The sequence below is a fragment of the Pleurodeles waltl genome, chromosome 8, assembly GCF_031143425.1.
Source record: "Pleurodeles waltl isolate 20211129_DDA chromosome 8, aPleWal1.hap1.20221129, whole genome shotgun sequence".
NCBI lineage: Eukaryota > Metazoa > Chordata > Amphibia > Caudata > Salamandridae > Pleurodeles > Pleurodeles waltl.
In genome coordinates, this window is record NC_090447.1 from 823,635,745 (window position 1) to 823,662,340 (window position 26,596).

General features: G+C 43.3%; 1 protein-coding gene across 1 annotated transcript in view; it reads left to right on the forward strand.

The window, feature by feature from the left end:
* ASMT (acetylserotonin O-methyltransferase) overlaps nt 1-26,596 on the forward strand; it is a 457,737-nt gene that overhangs the window by 269,785 nt on the left and 161,356 nt on the right. Inside the window, exon 6 of the mRNA XM_069203172.1 lies at nt 13,147-13,287. Within this exon, the coding sequence (XP_069059273.1) occupies nt 13,147-13,287 (141 nt within the window). The remainder of the gene's footprint in view (nt 1-13,146; nt 13,288-26,596) is intronic.

The window sequence follows — 26,596 nt, forward strand, 5'->3', positions numbered from 1 at the left end:
GGAGTGGCCCTTACCCAGTGCTAGAAAAGAAGAGTCAGGTCACCTACCGGGTGGACCTAGGCACTAGCAGGAACCCCAAGAGGGTGATCCATGTTAATTGCCTCAACCTTTTCCATGATAGGGCAGATGTAAACATGTTGATGGTTACAGATGAGGACCAGGAAGCAGAGAGTGAACCTCTCCCTGATCTCCTCTCCCCCGTCCCTAAGGATGGCACAGTAGATGGAGTGATCTATTTAGACACCCTCTCTGGCCAACAGCAGGCTACCTGCATGCAAGTCCTCCAGCAGTTTACTGAGCTCTTCTTTTTAACCCCTGGTCAGGCACACCTGTGTACCCATGATGTGGACACAGGAGACAGCATGCCTGTCAAAAACAAAATATTTAGCCAGTCTGACCAAGTTAAGGAAAGCATCAAAGTGGAACTCCACAAGATGCTGGAGTTGGGAGTGATTGAGCACTCTAATAGTCCCTGGGCTAGCCCAGTGGTCATGGTCCCCAAACCTTACACCAAAGATGGCAAGAGAGGGATGAGGTTTTGTGTGGACTACAGAGGGCTTAACTCTGTCACCAAGACAGATGCTCACCCCATTCTGAGGGCAGGTGAGCTGATTGACAAATTGGGTGCTGCCAAATACCTAAGTACCTTTGACTTAACTGCAGGGTACTGGCAAATAAAAATGGCACTAGGAGCAAAAGAGAAAACAGCATTCTCTACACCTGATGGGCACTACCAGTTTACAGTAATGCCCTTTGGCTTAAAGAATGCCTCTGTCACCTTCCAAAGGTTGGTGAATCACGTCCTTGCTGACTTGGAGTCTTTTAGTGCAGCTTATCTTGATTATATTGCTGTCTTTAACTCCAGCTGGCAGGATCACCTGGTCCATCTGAGGAAGGTTTTGCAGGCCCTGCAAGCAGAAGGCCTCCTTATCAAGACATCCAAATGTCAGATAGGGCAGGGTACTGTGGGTTACTTGGGTCACCTTGTAGGTGGAGGCCAAGTTCAGCCACTCCAACCCAAGATCCAGAGTATTCTGGACTGGGTAGCTCAAAAAACCCAGACTCAAGTCAGGGCATTCCTTGGCTTGACTGGGTACTATAGGAGGTTCGTGAAGGGATATGGATCAATAGTGACACCCCTCACAGACCCTACCTCCAAGAAAATGCCCAAGAAAGTGAACTAGACCGTGGACTGTCAAAAGGCCTTTGACACCCTGAAGCAAGCAATGTGTACAGCACCAGTTTTCAAAGCTCCGGATTACTTTAAGCAGTTCATTGTGCAGACAAATGCCTCTGAACATGGGATGGGAACAGTCCTGTCCCAAACAAATGATGATGACCTTGACCAGCCTGTTGCTTTTATTAGCAGGAGGTTACTCCCCAGGGAGCAGCATTGGAGTGCCATTGAGAGGGAGACCTTTGCTGTGGTCTGGTCCCTGAAGACGTTGAGACCATACATTTTTGGTACTCACTTCATAGTTCAAACTAACCACAGACCTCTCAGATGGCTAATGCAAATGAAAGGAGAAAACCCTAAACTGTTGAGGTGGCCCATATCCCTACAGGGAATGGACTTTGTAGTGGAACTCAGACCTGGGACAGCACATGCCAATGCTGATGGCCTTTCCAGGTTCTTCCACTTAGAAAATGAAGACTCTCTTTGGAAAGGTTAGTCTCATCCTCTTTCGTTTGGGGGGGTTGTATAAGGAACTGCCTCCTTGGCATGGTTACCCACTGACTTTTTGCCTTTGCTGATGCTAAGTTTTGATTGAAAGTGTGCTGGGACCCTGCTAACCAGGCCCCAGCACCAGTGTTCTTTCCCTAAACTGTACCTTTGCTTCCACAATTGGCACAGCCCTGGCACTCAGATAAGTCCCTTTTAACTGGTACCCCTGGTACCCAGGCCCCTGATGCCAGGGAAGGTCTCTAAGGGCTGCAGCATGTCTTATGCCACCCTGGGGACCCCTCAATCAGCACATGCACACTGCCTCACAGTTTGTGTGTGCTGGTGGGGAGAAAAAGACTAAGTCGACATGGCACTCCCCTCAGAGTGCCATGCCAACCTCACACTGCCTGTGGCATAGGTAAGTCACCCCTCTAGCACTCCTCACAGCCCTAAGGCAGGTTGCACTATACCATAGGTGAGGGCATTTGTGCATGAACGCTATGCCCCTACAGTGTCTAAGCAAAACCTTAGACATTGTAAGTGCAGGGTAGCCATAAAGAGTATATGGTTTGGGAGTTTGTCAGACACAAACTCCACAGTTCCATAATGGCTACACTGAAATCTGGGAAATTTGGTATCAAACTTCTCAGCACAATAAATGCACACTGATGGCAGCGTGGAATTTATTATAAAATGCACCCAGAGGGCATCTTAGAGATGCCCCCGGAATACCAATCCGACTACTAGAGTTAGGCTGACCACTTCCTGCCAGCCTGCCACAAACCAGACAAGTTGCTGGCCACATAGGGAGTGTGCCTTTGTCACTCTGTGGCCAGGAACAAAGCCTGTACTGGGTGGAGGTGTTTCTTACCTCCCCCTGCAGGAACTGTAACACCTGGCGGTGAGCCTCAAAGGTCCACCCCTTTTGTTACAGCGCCACAGGGCATCCCAACTAGTGGAGATGCCTGCCCCTCCGGCCACTGCCCCCACTTTTTGGCAGCAAGGCTGGCGGAGATAATTAAAAAAACAAGGCGGAGTCACCCACAAGTCAGGACAGCCCCTAAGGTGCCCTGAGCTGAGGTGACCCCCTGCCTTTAGAAATCCTCCATCTTAGTTTTGGAGGATTCCCTCAATAGGATTAGGGATGTGCCCCCCTCCCCACAGGGAGGAGGCACAAAGAGGGTGTAGCCACCCTTCAGGACAGTAGCCATTGGCTACTGCCCTCCCAGACCTAAACACACCCCTAAATTAGTATTTAGGGGCACTCCAGGACCCAGGAAATCAGATTCCTGCAAACTTAACCAAAGAAGAAGGACTGCTGACCCACAAGCCTGCAGAGATGACAGAAGTCGACAAGTGCTTTGGTCCCAGTCCATACTGGCCTGTCTCCTGAGTTGAAAACCTGCAACCAGTGACGCATCCAACAGGGACCAGTGACCTCTGAAGCCTCAGAGGACTGCCCTGACCCCCCGTACCAAGAAACTCCAGTGAGCAGCGGCTCTGCTCAACAACCGGCAACAATCTTGCAACTTTTCTTCAACTTTAAAGACCTCACTCTTCCCGCCGGAAGCGTGAGACTTCAGACTCTGCACCCGACGTCCCCGGCTCGAAATCCAGAGAACCAACACCACAGGGAAGACTCCCTGTGGACAGCGACCCCGTGAGTAGCCCAAGATGACCCCTCTGGAGCCCCACAGTGACGCCTGCATAGAGAATCCAGAGGCTTCCCCTGACCGCGACTGCCTGAAATAAGGGACCCGACGCCTGGACCAAGCACTGCACCGGCAGCCCCCAGGACCTGAAGGAACCGAACCTCAGTGCAGGAGTGACCCCCAGGCGACCCTCTGCCTAGCCCAGGTGGTGGCTGGTCCGAGAAGCCCGCCTCTGTGCCTGCCTGCACTGCTAGAGTGACCCCCTGGCCTCTCCATTGAAACCAATACAAAACCTGACACCTGCTTTGCAGACTGCACCCGGCCGCCCCTGTGCCCTGTAGAAGCTAAATTATTCTGCACCCATCCAGGATACAAACGACTGTTAGCCAGCTCTTCTGGGTAAACATAAAGAATTTATTAGAAATAGAAAGACATGCACATGGAGACGGTGGCATGAAATGCTAAGGCCAAGCAGTCTGAATTGCAGAACTCCAATACAATCTTTTATGCATGAAAACCACAAAAGGGTGAAAATACATCATCCAATCAGAACAACAGAAAGATCATTTCTTCATCAAGTACATGGCGTGATGTTGATCAGGAGATGCATGGTGTTACACATATATTAGGCATCTATCCAATCACAGTAGAATAACATTTCATGGTGACAGCGTGATACAAGATGACCACAAGCGTGACCTTCACATTTCTCAGATGTTTGGGACTTTCCAAGGTGTCACCAATCCAGATTCCTCATAACCTCTCCTCAAACCTATGTGGACACCAAGATGTCTGTCTTTTGCTGGGCGAATGAAGCAATGCATGTCACCTGAGCTTTCTCTTTTAAGCAAGCCTTGCTTTACAAGCTGCCTGTCAGGGTTAATGTACTAAAGGTCATCCGAACTTCTGCTTATGTTTTTCAGGCCTGTACATCATTGAGTATCACAGGATGAGGTCAGCCCTGGGGGGATAATAAAATGGATTCCTTAGCCAGTTTCCACAGCTGAGGGTGTGTTTTGTGTGCCTACTTGTGTGTCCCCCAGTGGTCTACAAAACCCCCCTGGTCTGCCCCCCAAGGACGCAGGTACTTACCTGCTGGCAGAGTGGAACCAGAGCACCCTAGTTCTCCATAGACGCCTATGTGTTTTGGGCACCTCTTTGACCTCTGCATCTGACCGGCCCTGAGCTGCTGGTGTGGTAACTTTGGGGTTGCCTTGAAACCTCAACAGTGGGCTGCCTATGCCCAGGAACTGAGACTTGTAAGTGTCTTACTTACCTCACAATCCAACTAATACTTACCTCCCCCAGGAACTGTTGATTTTTGCACTGTGTCCCCTTTTAAAATAGCTTATTGCCATTTTAACAAAAACTGTATATGTTATTACTCGAATTCAAAGTTCCTAACTTAACTATGTGTAGTACCTTGCATTTGATGTATTTACTTCAAATCTTGAACTTGTGGTTCTAAAAATAAATTAAGGAAAGCAATTTTTCTATATAAAAGCCTAGATTGGCCTAGAGTTAAGTCTTTGAGTGTTTGTTCCTCATTTATTGCCGGTGTGTGTATAACAAATGCTTAACACTACCCTCTGATAAGTCTACTGCTCGACCACAGTACCACAAAATAGAGCATTAGAATTATCTAATTTTGCCACTATCTTACCTCTAAGGGGAACCCTTGGACTCTGTGCACACTATTTCTTACTTTGAAATAGTATATACAGAGCCAACTTTGTACAAACACCCAATATGCTCATCTCATACCTTGTCAGTCTTGCACCCATCAAATATTGCGTTTTTGTCCTTGTCAGTAAAATCTCAACAGAGTGTGGAACCATTACCATCAAGGGGTATCCCATGACTACCCCCTCGCATTGGGAAAGACTTTGACCAACTGCAGCTACTGCGCGCAGGCAACCTGGTAAAGCTGCTGCGACCGGGTCCAAAGTAGCTGAAAAACAGGCTACTGGGCGATAAGCACCTCCATGGACAAAGAACAAGCATCACGTTCATGACAAAACAATGTGAAAGGCTTTGTGTAATCAGGCATTCCCAACACTGGTGCTCTGCACAAACTCTCTCTCAATTTAGTGAATGCTTTCATCTGATCTTCATCTAGGGTAATGGGATCTGTAACCTCCTTATCTGTCAACTGCTGCAAAGGTTTAGCAATTTCAGCAAAATTTGGAATCCACTGTATGCAGTACCCCACCATTCCAGAAACATCCTGACATCTCTCTGTGAAGTCGGGACTTCTCTGTAAAATCATGGTAATTCTCTCCCTGGAGATTCTCCCCAATCCCTTCTCAATCTGGTGTCCCAGGTATTTTACTGAATTTTGGCAATACTGCAGTTTCACAGGTGAAACTTTATGTCCGAATTCTCCCAAATGATTCAGCAGGGCAATCAAGTCATGTTTACACTGGTCCCTTGTTCTGGATGTGATCAACAGATCATCAGTAAACTGCACTAGAGTTGATTGGTATGGCAATTCCAATGACTCCAGATTATTTTTCGGGATCTGATTAGGCAGAGATGGTGACTCCGTATACCCTTGTGGAAGCCTGCACCAGCAGTAGACTCTGTCTAGGAATTTGAAACTAAAACAAAACTGACTATCCTCATGAAGTGGCACAGAAAAGAAAGCTTGTGACAGATCTACCACTGTGAACCACTCTGCATCGCAAGGAATCTGAAACAGTATCACTGCTGGATTGGGCACTACTGGACAACATTTAACCACCAAATGATTCACTTTTCGCAAGTCCTGCACAACACTCACTTTCACACATGGCTTTTTCAAGCCCATTATTGGTGAATTTCATGGGCTGCTCAACACTTCCTTCAAAACTCCTTGTTTTAATAAGTCTCCAATTATTTGTGCCACCTTCATCAAAACATCTTGCGGCATGTTATACCGTGGAAGCTGTGGGAATACTGCATTGGGCTTCAAGTAATCTTAATCGGCTCTACCCCCTTAATCAGAACTACTTCTTTACCTGTCAGGTCCCAGACTTCTTCCTTCACTGTTCCCTGCAAGTCTGCATGCAATTCTTTCCCAGTAAACATTGGGAAAAATTCAATCAACGGGTATTCTTCATTGGCATTTTTAACCATCATTTCACTCACCTGTTCTTCCTCATCATCACTATTGGTTTGAATTTCTATTCCAGTGTCCGAACAATTAATGGAACATCTTGTCTTACGCAGTAAGTCTCTTACCAGTAGGGATACGGGACTTGAATCACACACCACAAATCTATGCAGTCCCTGATAATTACCAATTTCAACCTGCACTGGTTATGTGATTGGGTTTGTCAACTGTCTATTTTCCACTCCCACAACTTGAACTGACTTGCCTGATAGAGGTAAATTTGGAACTTCTTTCATTCTCACTGTAGAGCATGTAGCTCCTGTATCCACTAAGAAAGAGACCTTATAGCCCATCACTTTTCCCTTCACGAAAGGTCCTCCCTGATCTACTTCTAGGGAAGCAGCAAACATACAAGCTCCTTCATCCGAACTGTCACTCATCCATTCTTCGTTTATTTAATCCTTACTATAAAATGGAAACTGATGCACTATGTTATTGCTATTGTCTTGCCTCTAACCTGTGACCTGCTGAGTAAGCATCACCTGTTGCTGCTCCATCAGGGCTTGAGGTATCTGCATTTGCTGTCTAGGTGCCATGGGGACCTGCTGCTGTATTGGTTGCAATTGGGTAAATTGTGCACGTGTCCCCTGCATTTGCTGTACCGGTAGAAAATTCTGTCCTCGATTATGAGCATTAGGGATAAATCCCTTCATTATTGGGACTTTCACAGTTTGAAATGTACTGACATCACCTTGCTGAAAAACACCATCCTGCGCCATCAACGGACACTCCCCCTTCCAGTGTCCAACGTTTCCGCACAAATGACACGGCAGCATCTTTTTCATCCCCTGCATGTCATTCTGAACAGCCACAGTCCATAAGTCCGGACTATGCATCATGTCAATTCCACGTCCTCTACCCCTCACTTGAGGCTGAAACATAATATCTCTCTGTTGCTGCGGTATAGGCGGTATTATATCTCCTTGCACTCCTGTTTGAGCTGCCTTTATTTGCTTCACTATCTCTTTTTCCTTTACCTTTTTCTGTTTTAATTCAATCTCATCACTACAGTATTTTGCATATTGCAATACTTCATCAACCGGCTTTGCCTGCCAGCAAATCAAATGACTCTTAATCATCTGCCCTACCTCTGGTCTTAAACCTTCAACAAACGTGAACACAAAATGCAACATGTCCTTTGCCTCAATTGCTTCCTTGCCACGGTACTCCCTGAATGCTTTTAACAATCTTTCATAATAGCTTTGGATTGACTCTTTAGGCTCCTGAACCGTTCTGTCAATCCTCTGCCAATCAATATTTTTGGGAGAAATTCTGTCTTCAGGAATTCAATCACCTTATATTAGTTCTTCATCACCTCAGGTGAAGGTGCACCTGTTACTTTATCCCTTTTTGGTTCACTCGTTGGCCAGCCCACTGCTCTCTTATACTCAACTGATAAGTCAGCTGACACCACTATCTCCAATAGCGTGTTCAAGTTTTCCTACAGACATTTGGAAAGTTTTACAAATCTATCTGTTTGCTAATACCACTCGACTGGCTTCTCTCTTAATTTTGGGTACTCATTTGTGAATGACAATATATCACTCCTGTGCCATGGGACATGAACAAACTGCCCTCCTGGAATCTCTCTCATAGGAAGCATTTTTACTGATTCCCTATCTTTTTTAACCTCTTCAGATTCTTCTTGCGATCCCATTTTCGTTTATCTTTTTTCTTTGTCCATCTACCTTCCCACTTCTCTAATGCCCCCCAAATCTGAGCACTCTGCAGAAATTCTCTCAAATGTGCCTTCATTCCTGCTGATCTCATGTGTTCAAAATCCTTTGCCTCAAAATCTAATATGTAACTGCGTTTCAAATGCTTTGTTCGTTCAATTTCAATGTCATGTTTCTCTGCTAATTCTGTCAATTTCTGATGTATTTTACTCACTTCTCTTGTAATCTTCGGGCACAAATACCTCAGCTCTTCTTCTGTGTAAGATTCCAATCTGTTCACACCCATTGTTCCCTCAACTAGTTCAGTTGCTTCTATATTCATCCTTACACGATTTATCTGATCTTCGCCCTTGGATGCATTTTGAGGAGTGTTTAGACTATCTAACCATTCACTCAATTGCTGAGCTGACAATCCCTGTAATGAAATGTTACTCGCATTTGCCACTGGTATCTATTGCACCACTGCACCTGAAGCTTGCGGTGTCAAAAGTTTCAAACTCTGACTCGCATTTGGGCCATTCACTGCATCTGGAAGCGCTACAAGTGGTTAAGATCCATCAAAGGTCTAGATCCATTGAAAGTCTGACCTGCGGGCGACATAATCTGCATAGGATCACTCACTCCCCTCCTCACAATGTTCTGTGACATTTCATTCTGCTCTCCTGCGTTTGGTTTCTTTTGCGCAAATAAGGGTACCGCTGGACCAACAGTAATTGGTAGCGATATTGCATCTGGAGCTGCCCTAACACATGCACCCTGTGGAAATGTTACCTCCCATTGCCTGATTCATGACTGGTGTAATATCTGACTGTGTTCCTGTGATTGGTGTGAACTTCGGCAAACCCTGTGCTGAGGGCAATAGCATTGGTGTCGGTTCTGTCTGAACTAGCACTGGCTTCGGAAGCACTTGCTCCCTTGGCACCATTATGTTTTAGACTGTCTCAGGAACTGGTACATCTGGATAACTTCTCTGCACCGAAGGCAGATGCATCTGCACTTGGACCTCAGTAGTAGTTCCTGCTTTAGATGTACTCTGTACTACCCCTGGTATCTGTCCACCATCTATCTGAACTGCTCCCTCAGTTCCCTGCACTTGTGATGGAGCTGTTGTAGCGGCACTAGTACTTGGACCCCCTGAATAAGTTGTTAAAGGTGGACGTTGATCTCTTAAGAACTACGTAATGAGGTCGTCAACATCAGAATCCTCATTGCCAACCTAAGACTTTCTCTTTCTTTCTTCCTGCACTTTCATCCTCTTTAGCACTATCTTCCTTCTCTGCCTCATCTCCCTCCGTAGGCAGGAAACAACTTAGCACACTGTAATGTCTCCGCTCTCCATCTCTTCTGTTCCCAATCGCATCTAGCTTCAGCTAAAGATTTCTCTACTCGCTTCATTCTCTTCTTGAACTTCATCTCTTGTTGCTGTCTGCCCACTAGTTCCCAAACCGCTAAAGCCTCAAACTGTGGTGGTCTCGGTAAAGGCTTCATCTCATATAATGCTATTCGCAATTCATGCAAAATCCGCAAAGTAAACATTCAATGCTCCAGAAACGGTAAAGACCCTCGCTTCTTAGTTAGCGTACACCACTGCTTTAACCACAAACACAGTGCTACACCTCGCTGCTCTATCACAATGAAAGTCTGAGAATATTCTGGTGGGGTCGGTTCCCCCACTGGTGTTTTAATATAAGAATCACCTTTCATCGCACTTCTAAACGCTTTGAAAAACTTCATTTTGTCTGTTTTATTTACTTCGATTCAATAATGAAATGACTTTTACTCCCAAGATTCCCTTCACCTGCTTACTAAACCAATTGCCTTTTAAGGATGGCTGTCAAGCCGCTCGCGACTCTTCTCACTAACCAACCTATCCCAACGTGGCTCACTCTGACGCCACACCCACACACAGCGGCTGACAAAGTCTTGCGGCTCATCCTCCTTCTTCGACTCACACAACTAATGCAAATTATTGCAAGAACCTTAACCAAATAATAACTAAAACAAACCTGCTGGTTTACTACAGGAAGGGACACAATTGCTTCAGAGACCTTACGGATTTTCACTAATGGCTCTTTTGCTCATGTAGCTATTCATCTTTCTCAGTCTCCCACATTCGCAAGCAAAATTCAACCCGCAAATTTTTACTCTCAACTGATCAATGGGTCTGTCCTGGTGCACATAGAACTCGCCAAATCTCAGTCGAAATTTCTTTTACTCGATTATCACACACACCGACTTGTTGACCACGCCTGATCAACCTACTAAACCAGACAGATTACAACATATAACCAAGTGTCTCCTACACTTGTCAATATACTCCAGAGTCTTAGGACCACACAGGGTCCGTAAATCACCAACAACCACGTGGATAATTTTTTAGCACAAAGCGCCACACACATGTGGAGTTTGACGACTTCCATACTCTCATACTGTGGAGTACGCACACTCCTACTAACCTCAACTGGAGTACGCAGACTCCCTACTTTACCTCACACACATCACAATTCACCTGCAGTTTGCTTAAGCCTGTGCAAGCGCAACCTACCACTTTCACACTATCACAAACCACGTAGAGAACATACCCAACTTTACTAGCAGGACTCAGGATCTGGGACAGTCCTTTCTGGGCTTAAGGGGACATCATCTTTGCTGCCATTGCCATTTCAGAAAAACAAAATTCAAATCTCATAAAAATACGAACAACTAACCCTAACTTAAACTACTACCATAACAAATAATTACCACATATCTAGTTCCCCGAGGAAACTATCCATCAAGCTGCTACCAAAAACTGCAAGCGCGCCTGGTCCTTAGTAAGTAAACTTACAAGCAGATGCGTATGGGTTGATGAATCTTTTGAATCGCATGGATTATCCCATTCATGCAGTGACCAATGGAACACTATCTAACATCAATAATCAACAAACATTCTTAATGAAACAACTTTAAACCATAATACTCAAGAATAACCACAACTCAGGAAAGAGTTAACAGTTTTTATTCACTATTGATTAAAATTCTAAATCATCCGTTAGTTCAATCTTTATTAATCAATCTTGATTAATCCATTAATAGAAATACATTATTCTTAAGGAAAACATATGCAACAATGTAATACCATAAGCTATGAATACCAGCATTAATAATGCAATCCAGCAATTAAGTTTGTCAGTCAATTGTCACTGTCAGCGTCACCCCTAACAGCCAGCCTGTCTTCAGGTCATTAATAAGTCAGCTACAGATCAGGCTCACAGAGTATGAACCCGATATCAGCACCGTGGACAGCATCTCCTGACGTCATCAATTTTCTCCTCGCATTTCTCCCTGAATTCTGAAGTCTTAGCCCCTTGTCATGACTTTTTTTTAAGGTCTCCCAGTCCATCCCACTAATTGCTAATTGGTCAGTCAGTCAGAAGATATGACTTTAATGTATAGTTTTTGTTTACCAAATCTTTTAATTTTCATACATTTCAAATCACAGAAAGCGGATTGGTTCTTCATGCGATGCCCTCACCATCCGGCTCTTCAGGCATCAAAATTGTTGCATATGGCTCTCCAGTCAGTGCCTCTATTGTTCAAGTCCTGGGAAAGTACATTTAGCCTACTCTACACATAATTGTATCAAATTGTCTTCATCATCTTCTGCCCACCGGTACATTGCAGAATGTTCTAGCTAAGTAACTTGAACTTCGAGCGGTTCAAGGTTGCAGTCCCCGGTTACCAGTCTTTTGCAATGCGTTTGGTTTCTCCATCTTCAGAGTGTTCAAGGCCCAGTGGAACTAGGCCTCTAGTTCTGGTAACGTAATAATACAAAGCAGAGGTTATGCATCTCATTATGACATATTACTAAATTTTTCTCGCATATTTTCATTATTTTGCACATTTTCAGTCGTTTTAGTACACATGGTGATCACTCCCTGAGGGCACATTTTCAAACGTGCACATTATTTCATACAATTAATTTCTCTACCCATTTTTCTCATTAGTAAACACATATATCATCATTAATATTCTTAATTAGCATATCTTCTTCAACACCCCCATGTCTTTAGGCAGTGCAGGGGCATTTCACAAACCACTGCGAGAGCAGCCATTTGCCCCGCTAAAAATTTGGATAATTCCTCAACCCAGGCATTGGCAAGTCAGGACACAAAATAACCTTCCCTAACCTTAAGGCAAGCATGTGGAGGCAGGAATGATCACTAACCCTGGGGATAGAGTAATATTGCATGAGGGCTGGGCATTGGATAGTGAAGACATTTATTTAGCTCAGGACAGTAGCAGCCTTCCCAAACACAAAGTTCAACTGGCATGTGCAATCTGTTCTGTCTCCATCCAGAGACAGCAGTAATCCCAAGCTTTGCCAGTGCACACACAACACAGAGACAGCTTGTTGGATATTTGGAAAGTGCATAAGACCATGCCCCTGTGTTTCATTGACTATATGACATAACATATAAGTCAGAGAATGGTAGTTGGTTGTCTCACTCATGTCCTCTTACCTCTTTCATGTCCCCACAGAAACAAAATAAGACGGTTCAAGGGGTACCCTGCCTGCCGCCACATTTGTGTTAGTCAAAGGTCTCTGCAGACTTGCTGTGACGTGGGTTTCCATATCGCACAAATATGTCTCCCAGAGAGGCTCTCTACTTTGTACTGGCTCTTTCCACCACGGAGAACAGAAAATATGTCTTTGGTCGGGGAGGGAAAGCAATGAGGGCAATAGAGGTGGGTGGCTGGAGGTCATGTCTTTTTTTAATATATTTTGGTGTCGCAGTGGGGGGAGGGAAAGGATATCATGGGTTGTTCTAATTTTGGGCATTATATGAACGTCTTCCACTGTTGCTGAGAATAATCACTGATCTTCCTGAACATAGTGTAAGCAGTTCTTTGTAATTTAGGAAATTAAGCGTGCATGTATATTTTATACACAGGAAAATCTTTAATGTGTATGTATGTAAGTCAAACAATAACTTTTCCATTTTTTATCTTTTTAAGGCTGTTCAGGAGCACTAGCCAAGCAGTGCATTCTGGCAAATCCAAATTCGACAGTCACAATCTATGACTTGCCTAAAGTTGTGCAAATTGCAAAAAGGCATTTCCTATCCACAGAAGAACATCGAATCCAGTTCTATGAAGGTAGGAAGGTTTTATAAAGGCTAACTTGGGTTGTAAAAGAAACATTTTTTTCACCAGAAATCCTAATTACAGAATTGTTTTTCAAAGGCACCAAAAACGGCGACAAACAAATGACAAAATATGTGATTTCGCAAACAATAAATATTGTAATGCCAGATCTAGCCCCTGTTGAATTTATGAGAAAGTATAACTGCTGAGATTTAAGGCAGGTATAAAACTGATAACGTATCCTTTTTATGGTATTTTATTACACATCAGGACTTGTTTTAGACCAATGAATCTTTTGACCCAGTTGAGAGACACCGTAGGACGAGATAGCTAATCAATATATCAATCAATACATCAATAATGTCATCAATATTTATCACGACAATGCATTTCACTTTAGTAAAAGTCATTAATCAATTCAAAGAAGCTACCATGACCTTTCAGCCATGAATAACCACACCTTGTTTAGTAGAATGTTATGAATTTTATTCCCTAATAATTACAGTCTAATAGCAAATGTGTTAATCTCAACACCAAGAAACATAATAGCATAGTCACGATATGGCAACTTTGATAAGCTTTCATTAAAGCAAGGATCACGAACATCAGAACATTACATGGCATGAACATAGATCAATTTAGCAGAGTGTCAATAACGCGTCAGTTCAACAAAACATAATCTTGGTCGTTTGTCTATTTGCGTCAGTTTGATGAACCCCTGTCCTAACCACTGATTAGCATTCGCATGTTGGGCTTCATGCAAAACAATTTAGAACACCAATTTGGAAAACATCTAGCTAAGGTCTCTGTCAAAAGCAAGCAATTGGTACCTAGAAAGGAAAAGCAAACAGACAAATTACAAATGTATTGTCATAATTACCCTCCAAGGATTAGGTCAGCACACAGGATCAGTCTTCGTCTTCAGGACATCAGTCAAATCGCCATCAGTCAGAACTCAGCTCTGGGGCAAAAGGGCACTTCCCTCATAAGGAGATAAAGTGTAAAATAGACAATCTAAGGGCGAGGATGGTTTTAAGTAAACCACCAAGTCAGCAAACAGAGTGACAGAGTTTCTGGATAAAAATCAATAGCATTCCCCAATCCACCTAAATGACTTCTCATGACATGGGTTTTTATCCTTTTTTCGTAGTACATTCCCCCAAAATTCTATTGGATATTTGCTATACCCCACTATCTTTAACCTATCCTAGAACACATTAGGTAATCCTACTCTTCACCCCATATTATTTTACAAGTCTTTCATTGGTCTTCGTAATTGACGTCTTCAGAGGTGGCACGTCCGGTGTGACTTCATCCTTCTGAAATTCCTTGCACATCTTTTGGTCAGCAATTCCATTGTCTTCATCGGTTTGAATGACCTTGTACATTACATTAATCTACATTGTTTCATTTCATTTTTAACATTTAGTCTGTGGACGAGGGGAGATGGTGAGAACGGATCTAACATGGTTACGTTCATCTTCCAAGTCGAGGAAAAAAGAATAAACAGGGTCATGGCCCCTTGTGAGTCAGCACACTGAAAAATAGAAAAATGCATTTAATATGAGAGCCAGGCAGCTATGCTTTGGCTCATGCTAACTTAAGGCCTATGAGGTTTTCAATACAGATTGAATAACCCAAATGTTAGTATAAACTTATTTAAACATAATAAAAACATTTTGATTATCATTATTAGTTTGTGTATACATTGGTGGCCACTCATCGTGGTCACTATTCAAGAGTACGTCTAAGCAAAATTACCATTATTATAGTTTCTATGTGACAGGATCACACCTTAATTCATAAACATTTCATGTTAATATAGATTATATAAGATACGCTCTCTCAAAACTAATGAGATAATGCCTTATTTAGTCAATACCGATATTTCCAACCATATTGAATATACTTGTTTATATTTATGGAACTACTAAAGTGCGTTAACTAGACTTGACAAAGGGCCTGATTACAACTTTGGAGGAGGTGTTAATCCGTCCCAAAAGTGACGGTAAAGTGACGGATATACCACCAGCCGTATTACGAGTCCATTATATCCTATGGAACTCGTAATATGGCGGGTGGTATATCTGTCACATTTGGGATGGATTAACACCTCCTCCAAAGTTGTAATCAGGCCCAAAATGTAATTAGAGAATATATTAATATTTAGCGGTAAAAAAGCAAGGACAGTTAGAAGTCCAAGTAGAGAAGACAGAGATTAAACAATAACGTTCTTTACATGTTCAGGTGTTTTCAAAATTTTGTACTGAGATATTCTGAAATAGGAGTGATGAGTCTACCTATGATATTGCATGGTGTTTGCAAGTATGTAGTACAGGATTACTAACATGACGGTATTATGTGTGAAACCAAGGTTTCAAAGTCTTGTTGTGATTGATGTCTTAATTTAAACAGCCTGCTCTAAGTAGAAATTGTGACTCAATTAATAAACTTAATTACATTGAACACTGCTGTGTAGGAGAAATACAAAAATACCAAAAACATCGAGTGCATTGAGATCATATCTCCCAGCTTCACACCAGTAGAGAGTCCCCTCCTATGTGACAGGATCATACCTTAATTTATAAACATTTCATGTTCATGTTAATATAGATTATATAAACTATGCTCTCTCAGTCCCTCCTCTAATGACGTTCGTCATCACAAACCTTTCCTTTAAGCTTTCACTTTAATTTTTCACTTTACGCATAATGCGCATTTCAACATCTTGTCCGTTGTGTGAACTCTCCCAAATTTCATTAAACATTTTCTCCCTTTCACTTACTTCATTTTTCCTGGTCCTCTTTGTCCAATTTCTTTTAATTTTATCATTTATTTTGCATGCTCCCCATAATCCTAATAGACAGGCCAGAACAATTAATAGACCCCCTAATATTTTTGCAAGTACCCCATTTGAAATATTGCTAAACCAGCTCCCTACACTGGCAATTCCCTTTCCAAGTTTCTCCCACATTCCAGGTTCCTTCAAATCTGTACTATCTTTAGTTAAGTTAGTAAGCATACTCCTAATCTTTTACTATAGTCTGGTATGAATGAGCAACAATGACGCTCGTTGAGCATCTTGCAGACCCCCCCCCCCGCTTTTTGCTAAAAGAATGTTTAAAGCAAGCCGATTCTGAAGAGTCAGAGCTCTTTCCGCAGCAAGTTCAGTATCCATCAGGAGTATAGCCCCTGTGAAATTCATCAGCATGTCATCCACAATAGTAGACAACTTTTGAATCTTTATGGAGTTTAAAAGAACCCCTATTGAAGGAATTATAGCTCCAAATATGTCTCCAACGACTGCAGCCGCTGTCTCTCGTTTTTGTCTAGCATGTTGTAATTCTGACGTTTTAGGTATTTGCTTTAAGTCATCAATTTGATAAATCTTTGGGAAAACTGTTCCCAAATAACATATCCCGTACCATCCCTTAGGGAGACGGTAATAAGCATTAAGTCCACAGATATAATAAATCTCAGGGATCGCTGGATCCTGTCCATTTAACATGAATGTCCATTTACTCTGGAACAAAAACACATGTCTGCATTCACTCGTTCCCACAAATAAAGTGTTGTGCTCAGATTTTGGCCTAGATATAAAAAAGCCTTCCTACATGTAATGCATCTATAGCTAGTTTGCCTTGTGTCTTTATTGCGGTGTAAGCATAATCATTTGCATACATGCGTTTTTCTAACCCTTTTTCTAAGCTTTCTTTCAGTGCTTTGCGTCTATCATCGGTGTGATCTAAAAAGCTTTTCTCTACAGGTGTTAATAAGCAGGTCAGATTGTTGTGGTGTGCATAGGCTGTCCCAAATGTAAGCATCGGTTCAAAGAAACCTCTAACTAATTTTATACTATGCTCTTTAGCTAGCTTGTTCAGAAACTCAATCACAGGCACAAAAGAAAACACAACATCCAGATTTGAATAAAAGTATTGCACATGCTCTTGATTATAGAATCTTGTTAATAGCAAGCTACAACTTATCCCGTATGTTAGTGGAAGGCTATGGTAGGTGACCCCTTCTTACACTGATGAAGGAATCTTTGTGCACACATAACAGTTTTTCGCATCCATGGTCTCAACGTACTCATTCAACAGGCGATTGAAGACATTAGTGGAAAGTTCCCCCTTTGAGTTAGTTCCCTCATGCAAGTGTTTTGCATCCTGCTCAAACTTTTCCCACGGTGTTAATGTTGTAGCTTCAGGTTTTGAAGCATGGTTAGTCACTTTCTAATCCAACCACGGCATTCCCACAATCACTCCCACAATTGTTATTGCACACACAATACCTAATATAAGACTCAACCAACCACACACCTTACTCTTCTTGTTACTAGCTTGTTCAGAAACTCAATCACAGGCACAAAAGAAAACACAACTTCCAGATTTGAATAAAAGTATTGCACATGCTCTTGATTATAGAATCTTGTTAATAGCAAGCTACAACTTATCCCGTATGTTAGTGGAAGGCTATGGTAGGTGACCCCTTCTTACACTGATGAAGGAATCTTTGTGCACACATAACAGTTTTTCGCATCCATGGTCTCAACGTACTCATTCAACAGGCGATTGAAGACATTAGTGGAAAGTTCCCCCTTTGAGTTAGTTCCCTCATGCAAGTGTTTTGCATCCTGCTCAAACTTTTCCCACGGTGTTAATGTTGTAGCTTCAGGTTTTGAAGCATGGTTAGTCACTTTCTAATCCAACCACGGCATTCCCACAATCACTCCCACAATTGTTATTGCACAAACAATACCTAATATAAGACTCAACCAACCACACACCTTACTCTTCTTGTTACTACCTCTATTATAAGCCATGTCTGTAAAGAATCAGATAGTAGAACAATATCCAACTTGAGGACGATACAAAACTTCTCTTTTTTTTTTCTTTCTTGATTCAAAAAGTCTCTTTCTCTCTGCGTATACTTACAGCGTTTCACTCACTCCAGGACCCCTTTGTCAAATCAGGTTAGCAGCTTGTCATAATCAGGTTCTCAAAGTCAAATCAGGTTATCAGTGTCGCATTCGGTAATTTATAAGTCTCTTTTCTTTAGTTTTTCAGTTTTCGATTTTTAACAAAGTCTTTTCTTTGAGTTACTTCAGGTACCATAGTATTGGCCTGGTACTTCTCGATCAAAACAGAACGCTAAAAATTCTTGTTGCCATTCAGATGTTGTTGCATATGCCCATTCAGGACCTGCATACCTTCTATTTGCGGTTCTTTTCCTTTTCAGTCTGCGTTCGCCTTGCAATTCTCCTTCACTCAGATCTTCTGTTCTTGTGGTGTCGGTTTCTTCTGTTATTGTTTCACCTGGTACGCTTCTTGCTTTTGCAGCCTGTTTCTCTGGCCAGTTATCTCCTTTATGCGTCTTCTTCCGGTTTGTCTTTTCAGGACGCTGTACAGCACCCTCCTCTTGTAATATGTTTTTTTCTCTTGAAGGACCTGCAACTGGCTCAGGGGAGGCCGGTGTACTTTGATCTCTTTCTACTATTTCGCCTTCTTCTTCCTCTTCTTCTTCTGGATCTGTAACGGGTTCAAGTTCTAACCCGTACCCGTCTGTTTCTGGGAGAACCTCTCCTTGACTTAGTTCTCCTGCTGCCTCTACTGAGATAGGCACATTATCACCTCTCTCGAACTCATTTACTATTTGAAGGATAAGGCTGTTCTCAGTGGGCTCTCCTGTAGTCTCAGTTCTCTCTTGGATGTTTTCAGGCTCTGAGACTTCCCTCTCTGGAACTGTTGAGTCGGAAACTTCAAGTTCCTCCTCAGTTGGACATGTTACCTTCTTTGTGTGACTGGCATGTATCCAGTTTGGAATGCCTGCAAATTTCACAGCAGTGGTTGTTGTCAGGATTACTTGATATGGTCCCTTCCAACGCGGCTCCAAACACGACTTTCTCACTTGCTTCTTGACAACCACCCAGTCACCGGCTTGCAGGGTGTGACCTGAATCACCGATCGGTGGCAATGCGTTAGCTTCCACCTGGTAGAAAAAGAGCGAATCACATCAGCCAAGCCTTTGCAGTAGTCCAACACCATATCATCCGTGATATTCAAAAGAACATTTGCAGGTACTGCGGGCAGCCTCAAAGCTCTACCCATAAGGATCTCGTGTGGTGAAAGTCCTGTCTTCTTATCAGGGGTGTTCCTCATTGACATCAGCACTAAGGGCAATGCGTCTGACCATTTCATATTGGTAGCTGCGCACATCTTCGCCATTCTCGATTTTAAAGTACCATTCATTTGCTCTACTAGTCCTGATGCTTCGGGACGGTAGCTACAATGCAGCTTCTATTCAATGTCTAATGCAGCACACAAGAGCTTAATCACCTCATTGTCGAAGTGTCTGCCCCTATCTGATTCTATAGAGACCGGAAACCCGAACCTAGGTATTAATTCCCTAAGCAGCAGTTTTGCAACTGTGAGACTGTCATTTCTCTGTGTGGGGTAAGCTTCAATCCAGTGGCTGAAAACACACACAATCACCAACATGTACTTAAATCCTCCGCAAACAGGCATTTCAATGAAATCCATTTGCATCTTGCTAAATGGACCACCAGCTCTCCCTATGTGTCTCAAAGTTACCACAGTCCCTTTTCCGGCATTCATCTGCTGACAGATGATGCACCTGTGACAGGTAACCTCTGCGGCATGTCTGAACTTTGGGTTAAACCAATCGATTTTGAATGATCTGATCATTGCATCTCTCCCAAGATGAGCCTGTCCATGGTAGAGCCTAGCAAATTGTGACAGAAGACAATTTGGCAAAACTAATTTCCCCTCCTCTGAGACTCACAAGTTGTCAGCCCTCTGTACACATTGCATTCTGTGCCAGGAACGTTTTTCCTCTTTGCTAGCACAACTCTGTAGTGTCTTTAGCTCATCTAATGTATCAACCACCCTTAATGCAAGGTTCAAACATGTGTCATTTTCAGTTTGCGGCATCAATTCCCACTGATCCTTGAATGATATACATTTTAATGCACAAAACCTTGCGACTTTATCTGCATAGCCGTTTCCTATGGACACAAAGTCTTGCGACTTACCGTGAGCATTGCATTTCACCACAGCAATTTCAAGGGGTAACTGAATTGCATGTAACAAATCCTTAATTTGTTCACCATTTTTCACAGGGGAACCATAGGAGGTCATGAAACCTCTCTGCGACCACAATTGGCCAAAATCATGTACAATTCCAAATCCGTATCTGCTGTCAGTATAGATAGTGACCGTCAGATTTTCCACTACGTGGCATGCCTTAGTAAGGGCAATTAGCTCTGCCACTTGTGCGGAATACACTTTCTCGAGCCAGGAAGCTTCGATGATACCGGCTATGGTACATACAGCGTAACCGGCTCTCAGCATTCCGACTGAGTCTCTCAAACAGGATCCATCAACAAACATAATGCTGTCATTTTCTTTTAACTGCGTATCTTGAAAATCAGGTCGGGCTTGGTACATAGTTCCGTTACCTCAAGACAATCATGCTCCACTTCCTCTTCGTTATTAATCTCAGTATTCTCAACAGGAAGTAGAGTTGCCGGGTTCAATACAGTACATCGCTTCAATGAAAAATTAGGTGACCCCAATATAATTGTCTCATATCTGGTAAGTCGGGCATTTGTCATGTGCTGTGTTTTGGTTCGAGTCAACAAAATCTCAACTGAATGAGGAACCATTATGGTCAAGGGATGTCACTTGACCAACTGCTCGCAAACAACCCGGTAAGGCTGCTGCGATGGGGTCCAAGGTAGATGAAAAATATGCTACCGGGCGGTTTGCACCTCCATGGACCTGTGTTAAGACAGACAAAGAACAAGCATCACGTTCATGACAAAACAGTAGAAACGGCTTTGTATAATCAGGCATACCCAAAGCTGGTGCCCTGCACATGCACTCTCTCAATTCCATGAATGACTCAAGCTCTTCCTTGGATAAAGCTATGGTATACGATTCATCCTTGATCTCTTTGCCTGTCAGCTTTATCAATGGTTTTGAGATAATCGAGAAGTTGGGTATCCACTGGCGACAGTAGCCCACCATTCCCCAAAACATCCTGACAACTCTTTTGGTTGTCGGAGGGTTCATTTGTAAAATAGCAGTCACCATTTCCTTTGATATTCTCCTGGACCCTTTCTCAATCAAGTGTCCTAAGTATTTTACCTCTTTCTGACAGTACTGCATCTTCTTTGGCGACACCTTATGCCCGTTCTTTCCCAAATGATTCAGTAAGGCGATCGTATCATATTTACAGTCATCTTTTGTCCTGGACGCAATCAGCAAGTCGGCAATGTACTGTACTAGAGTTGAATTGAAAGGCAGTACTAGGGACTCTAAGTCCTTTTTCAATATCTGATTGAAGATGGACGGTGATTCAGAAAACCCTTGAGGAATTCTGCACCAACTGTACACTTTGTCTAGGAATTTGAAACTGAATAAAAACTGTCTGTCTTCATGAAGAGGTATTGAAAAGAAAGCTTGTGACAGGTCTACCACAGTGAACCATTCAGCATCACACGGGAACTGAAACATAATCACTGCCGGATTGGGCACTATGGGGCAACATTTTACCACAATCTCATTTATTTTTCTTAGGTCCTGCACAATTCGAACCTTCCCACAAGGCTTTTACAGACCCATTATTGGTGAATTACATGGACTGCTCATACCTCCTTCAAGACTCCCTGTTTTACAAAGTCCACAATTATTTGTGCCACTTGGATAAGAACATCTTGTGTCATGTGGTATTGTGGCACCTGGGGAAACACTGCATCTGGCTTCACTTGTACTTTAACTGGTTCTACTCCGTTTATCAGTCCCACTTCTTTTCCTGTCAAATCCCACACTTTCTCTGTCACCGTTCCCTGTAACTCGGCAGGTAGGTCAATCACTGTAAGCATCAGGAACAATGTAATCAAAGGGTAATCTTCATTTGCAGTTCCTGTCTCTAACTCTGAAAACTGACCATCATCTCCTTCATCATCACTGTTTGTCTGCACCTCAAGTCCGTCATTGGAACATGTAATCGAACATTTCGTCTTGCACAGTAAGTCCCTTCCCAGTAGAGACACCGGACTTGAGTCACAGACTACAGACTTATGCAGTCCCCGGAAGTTGCCGATCTCAACTTGTACTGGATCTGTAATCGGATTTGTCAGGTACTGGTTTGCTACTCCGACCACTCTTATGGTACGCCCTGAACGTGGTAATTTCGGAACCTCTGCACTTCTGACTGTAGAGCGTGTAGCTCTGGTATCAACCAAGAATGAAACCTTGTGACCCATTACCTTTCCTTATACATAGGGTCCCCTCTGATCTACCTCTAAGGATGCTGCAAGCCTGCACTCTTCGCTGTCTGAGCTGTCATCTGACCATTCCTCATTCATTCCATCTTCACCTCGCAATGGGAACTGTTGTACTGTATTATTTTGACTCATCACTTGACCTGTGACCTGCTGAGGAAGCATCACCTGCTGCTGTCCCATCGGAGCCATTGGTAATTGCATTTGCTGTCTAGGTACCATGGGAACTTGCTGTTGTACTTGCTGCATTTGCTCTGGCTGAACATGCAGCATTTGCATTTGCTGCATGGGCTGTAACCCTTGCATCTGAACCATGTTATTTTGGAAGTTCCGGTTTTGATTTCTCAACTTTGGACCTCTCATATTTTGCAATGTACCAACATTAGTGCTTTATTGAACGACACCATCCTGCACCACATTCGGGCATTCCCGCTTCCAATGCCCCACGCCCCCGCACGCGTGACATGGTGACATCTTTTTCATCCCTTGCACGTCATTTTGAACCACAACAGTATTTAAGTCCGGACCGCAATTCACAAAACCTCGACCTCTACCTCTCGGTTGTGCCTGAAACACACCATTCACTTGCGGTTGCTGCTGTATCGTCTGTTGAATTCCATTTCCCTGCATTCCAGCCTGTGCTGCCCATATCTGCATCACCATCACTTTCTCCTTTAACTTTTTCTGCTTCAGCTCAATTTCGTCACTACAGTATTTCGCATATTGCAACACCTCATCAATCGGCTTCACTTGCCAACAAATCAAATGATTCTTAATCATCTGGCTAACTTCTGGTCTCAACCCTTCAACAAATCTGAACACAAGATGGTTCATGTCTTTTGGCTCAATGGTCTCAGTACCACTGTAATGTTTGAATGCCTTCAACAATCTCTCATAGTAAGCATGTATTGATTCCTTAACCTCCTGTGAGGTCCGGCCGATTTTCTGCCAATCAGTCACTTTTGGCGACACTTTCTGCTTCAAAAACTCAATCACTTTATGATAGTACTTCATCACCTCCTCAGAGGGTGCTCCGGTCACCTTATCCCTTGCCGGCTCCTTCGTTGGCCAGTCTACCCCTCTTTTGCACTCAAGCCATAAGTCGGGCGGGACAATAATCTCAAACAAGGTATTCAAGTCTTCCCAGAGACACTTTGCAAGCTTCACAAACCTATCTGTTTGTTCGTACCACTCAATCGGTTTCTCCCTCAACCTGGGATAATCATTAGTAAAAGATAGGATGTCTCCTCGGGACCATGATACATGAATTAAAACCCCACCAACTGTTTCTCTCATTGGTAGTATTTTTACTGATTCCGTATCTGGTGTAGTTTTGGCTTTACTAGCTCCTGGGCTGTCATCTTTCTCCTTGTCTCTTTTCTTAGCCAATCTGCCTTCCCACTTTTCTAACGCTCCCCAGATTTGCACACTTTGCAGTATTTCTTTTAAATGCGCTTTCATTCCGGCAGATCTCATATGCTTGAAGTCTTTTGAATCAAAGTCTAACCTGTAACTTCTTTTCAAATGTTTATTTTTTCAATATCAATGTTGTACTTGTCTGCCAGGTTCGCTAATTTCTGATGTACTTTGCCTACTTCTTTAGTAATCTTAGGGCACATGTATCTTAACTCTGCTTCTGTGTATGATTCTAGCCTGTTCTCCCCCATTGTTCCTTCCACTAATTCAGCAGCTTCCACGCCCAGTCTCACAAAGTTCATGTAATCATTTTTCTCTGTCGTTATTGCAGCAAGTTGTGAAGGTTTATTATTTCCTAGCCACTCGTTTAGTTGCTGCACAGAAAAACCTTGCAACGAGATATTCTCGGCCTGCATTATTGGAGTCTGTGATGTTTCCACGCTCATTGTCTGAGGTGCTAGCACACTTGACCCTACTTATCATATCTCCTCAATAGGAGCCCCAATCGGACTAAGGCTTATCAGAGACCTGAGGTGTTAAGCTGTTTGCGATCTTGGTGATATTGATCGAGGGGTTCCTGTGAGTCCCCCTTTCATCATTTCCTGGGTCCATATTCCTTGACCACTTGTCTCAGGTTTTCCCTGCGCATATAGTGGTACAGGTGGACCAACAGTAATTGGCAATGATATGGCAGCTGGTGTCTGACCTGGTCCCAAACCCAGTGGAGCAGCGACTCCAAAGGTCTGATCTTCTGAAGCCGGGGCAGGTATTAATAGGGGTCCAGCTGCTGGGTTATATCCCGGTATCAGTTGTGGCTGCGGTTGGGGCAACAATTGTGGAGTTGGCTCAATCTGCACTAATCTCGATTTTGTATATATCGGGTCTGGCGGCACTATCAAGTTCGTAGTAGTCTCTAGTACCGGAACATCTGGATAGATTCTCTGTATCTGCGGTGGGGGTTGCAACTGTATCTGCATGTCTGGCACAGTGGGTACACTGACACCATTCTGTATCAAAGCCGTATCACTAGTCTGTGCTGTATCAGTAACTCCCTTTTCCTCCGTCTGGTTCCCAGGACCCGTACTAGTGCTTGGGACATTATCGCTTACCGCATAAGGTGGCGGGCGATCATGTAATATTCAATCCATAAATTCTTTGTTGTCTGAATCATCTTCTTCTTCCCAAGATCTCTTAGTTTCTTTAGACCTACTAGAGTCGTTGTCTGTTTTAAAGGTGGCTTTCTTTCCCTGTGTCTCATCTCCCTGTGTTATTGCTGGGAACAATTTTAACCCATCAACTATTCCCCGTCTCCACATTCTGCTTTCATTATCCCATCTAGCTTCCGCATAAGTCTTTTCTGCTCTTTTTATTCTTCTTTGGAATTTCTCTTGTCTCTGTTTAAGGGCCATGAAATCCCAAATCGCTAAAGCCTCATACTGAGCTGGCCTCGGAGTTGGTTTCTGTACACTTAACATCCACCTTAGATTTTCTAGCACTCTCGTATTGAACGTCCCATGTTCTGGGAACGCCAAACATCCCTCTTTTTCTGTCAATTTGCACCACTGTTTCATCCATAAACAAGGCGCGACACCTTTTTCCTCCATAACTACGTAAGCTGGAGTTCCCTCAGGCAGTGTAGGCTCCCCTTCACTCGCCATAATGTATGCGTCTCCTTTCAGAGCACTCTTAAAAGCCTTGACAAAATTCATTTTTACGTTTTCTCTTATTCGTATTTAATTAGAAAGTGACTTTAATTCCCAGGACACTCTTCACCCACCTTTCTCAACCTATTGCCTCTCACAGGCGGCAGCCAATCCGTGCGCGACCCCTCTCGACAACTGACCTATCTCAGCGCGGCACCACTGATGTCACACTCACACACTGCAGCTGACAAAGTCTTGCGGCTCGTCCACCCCTGACTTGGATTCACACCAAACTAATGCAAAATTATTGCGAGCACCTTTAACAACAGCACAAATCTTCCGGTTTGCTACAGGAAGGGTAACACATTTGCTTCAGAATTTTACAGAGATTTCACTTGAAGCCTCGGCCACTACTCTCTCTTTCTCTATTCCCGCATACGCAAGCAGAATTCGACCCGCAAATCCTACTCTCGACTTGTCAATGGTTCGTTCTATTGCACTTTAGAACTTGCCAAATCTCCATTGAAGGTTTCACACATACAATTTGACTCAAACTCCACTTGTCAACCACGCCCGATTGACCTATTAAACCGCATAAATTACAACATAAACCCAAGTGTCTCCCACACTTGTCAATATACTCCGGAGTCTTAGACCACGACGGGTCCGTAAATGAACAACCAACCACGTGGATAATTTTGAGCACAAAGCGCCACACTCATATGAAGTACTCCGACTTCCCTACTCTCATACTGCGGAGTACGCCCACTCCTACTAAAAACAACATTACCTGGCCTAAATACACACAAACTTCACAATTCACCTGCAAAATGCATAAGCTGAGTAAGCGCAAACCCTACACCATACATGCTATGATGCCGAGAACATTCCCAACTCACTTAGGTAGGCTTCGAGATCCTGGGAAAGTCATGGAGAATTTAGAAACACATTATAC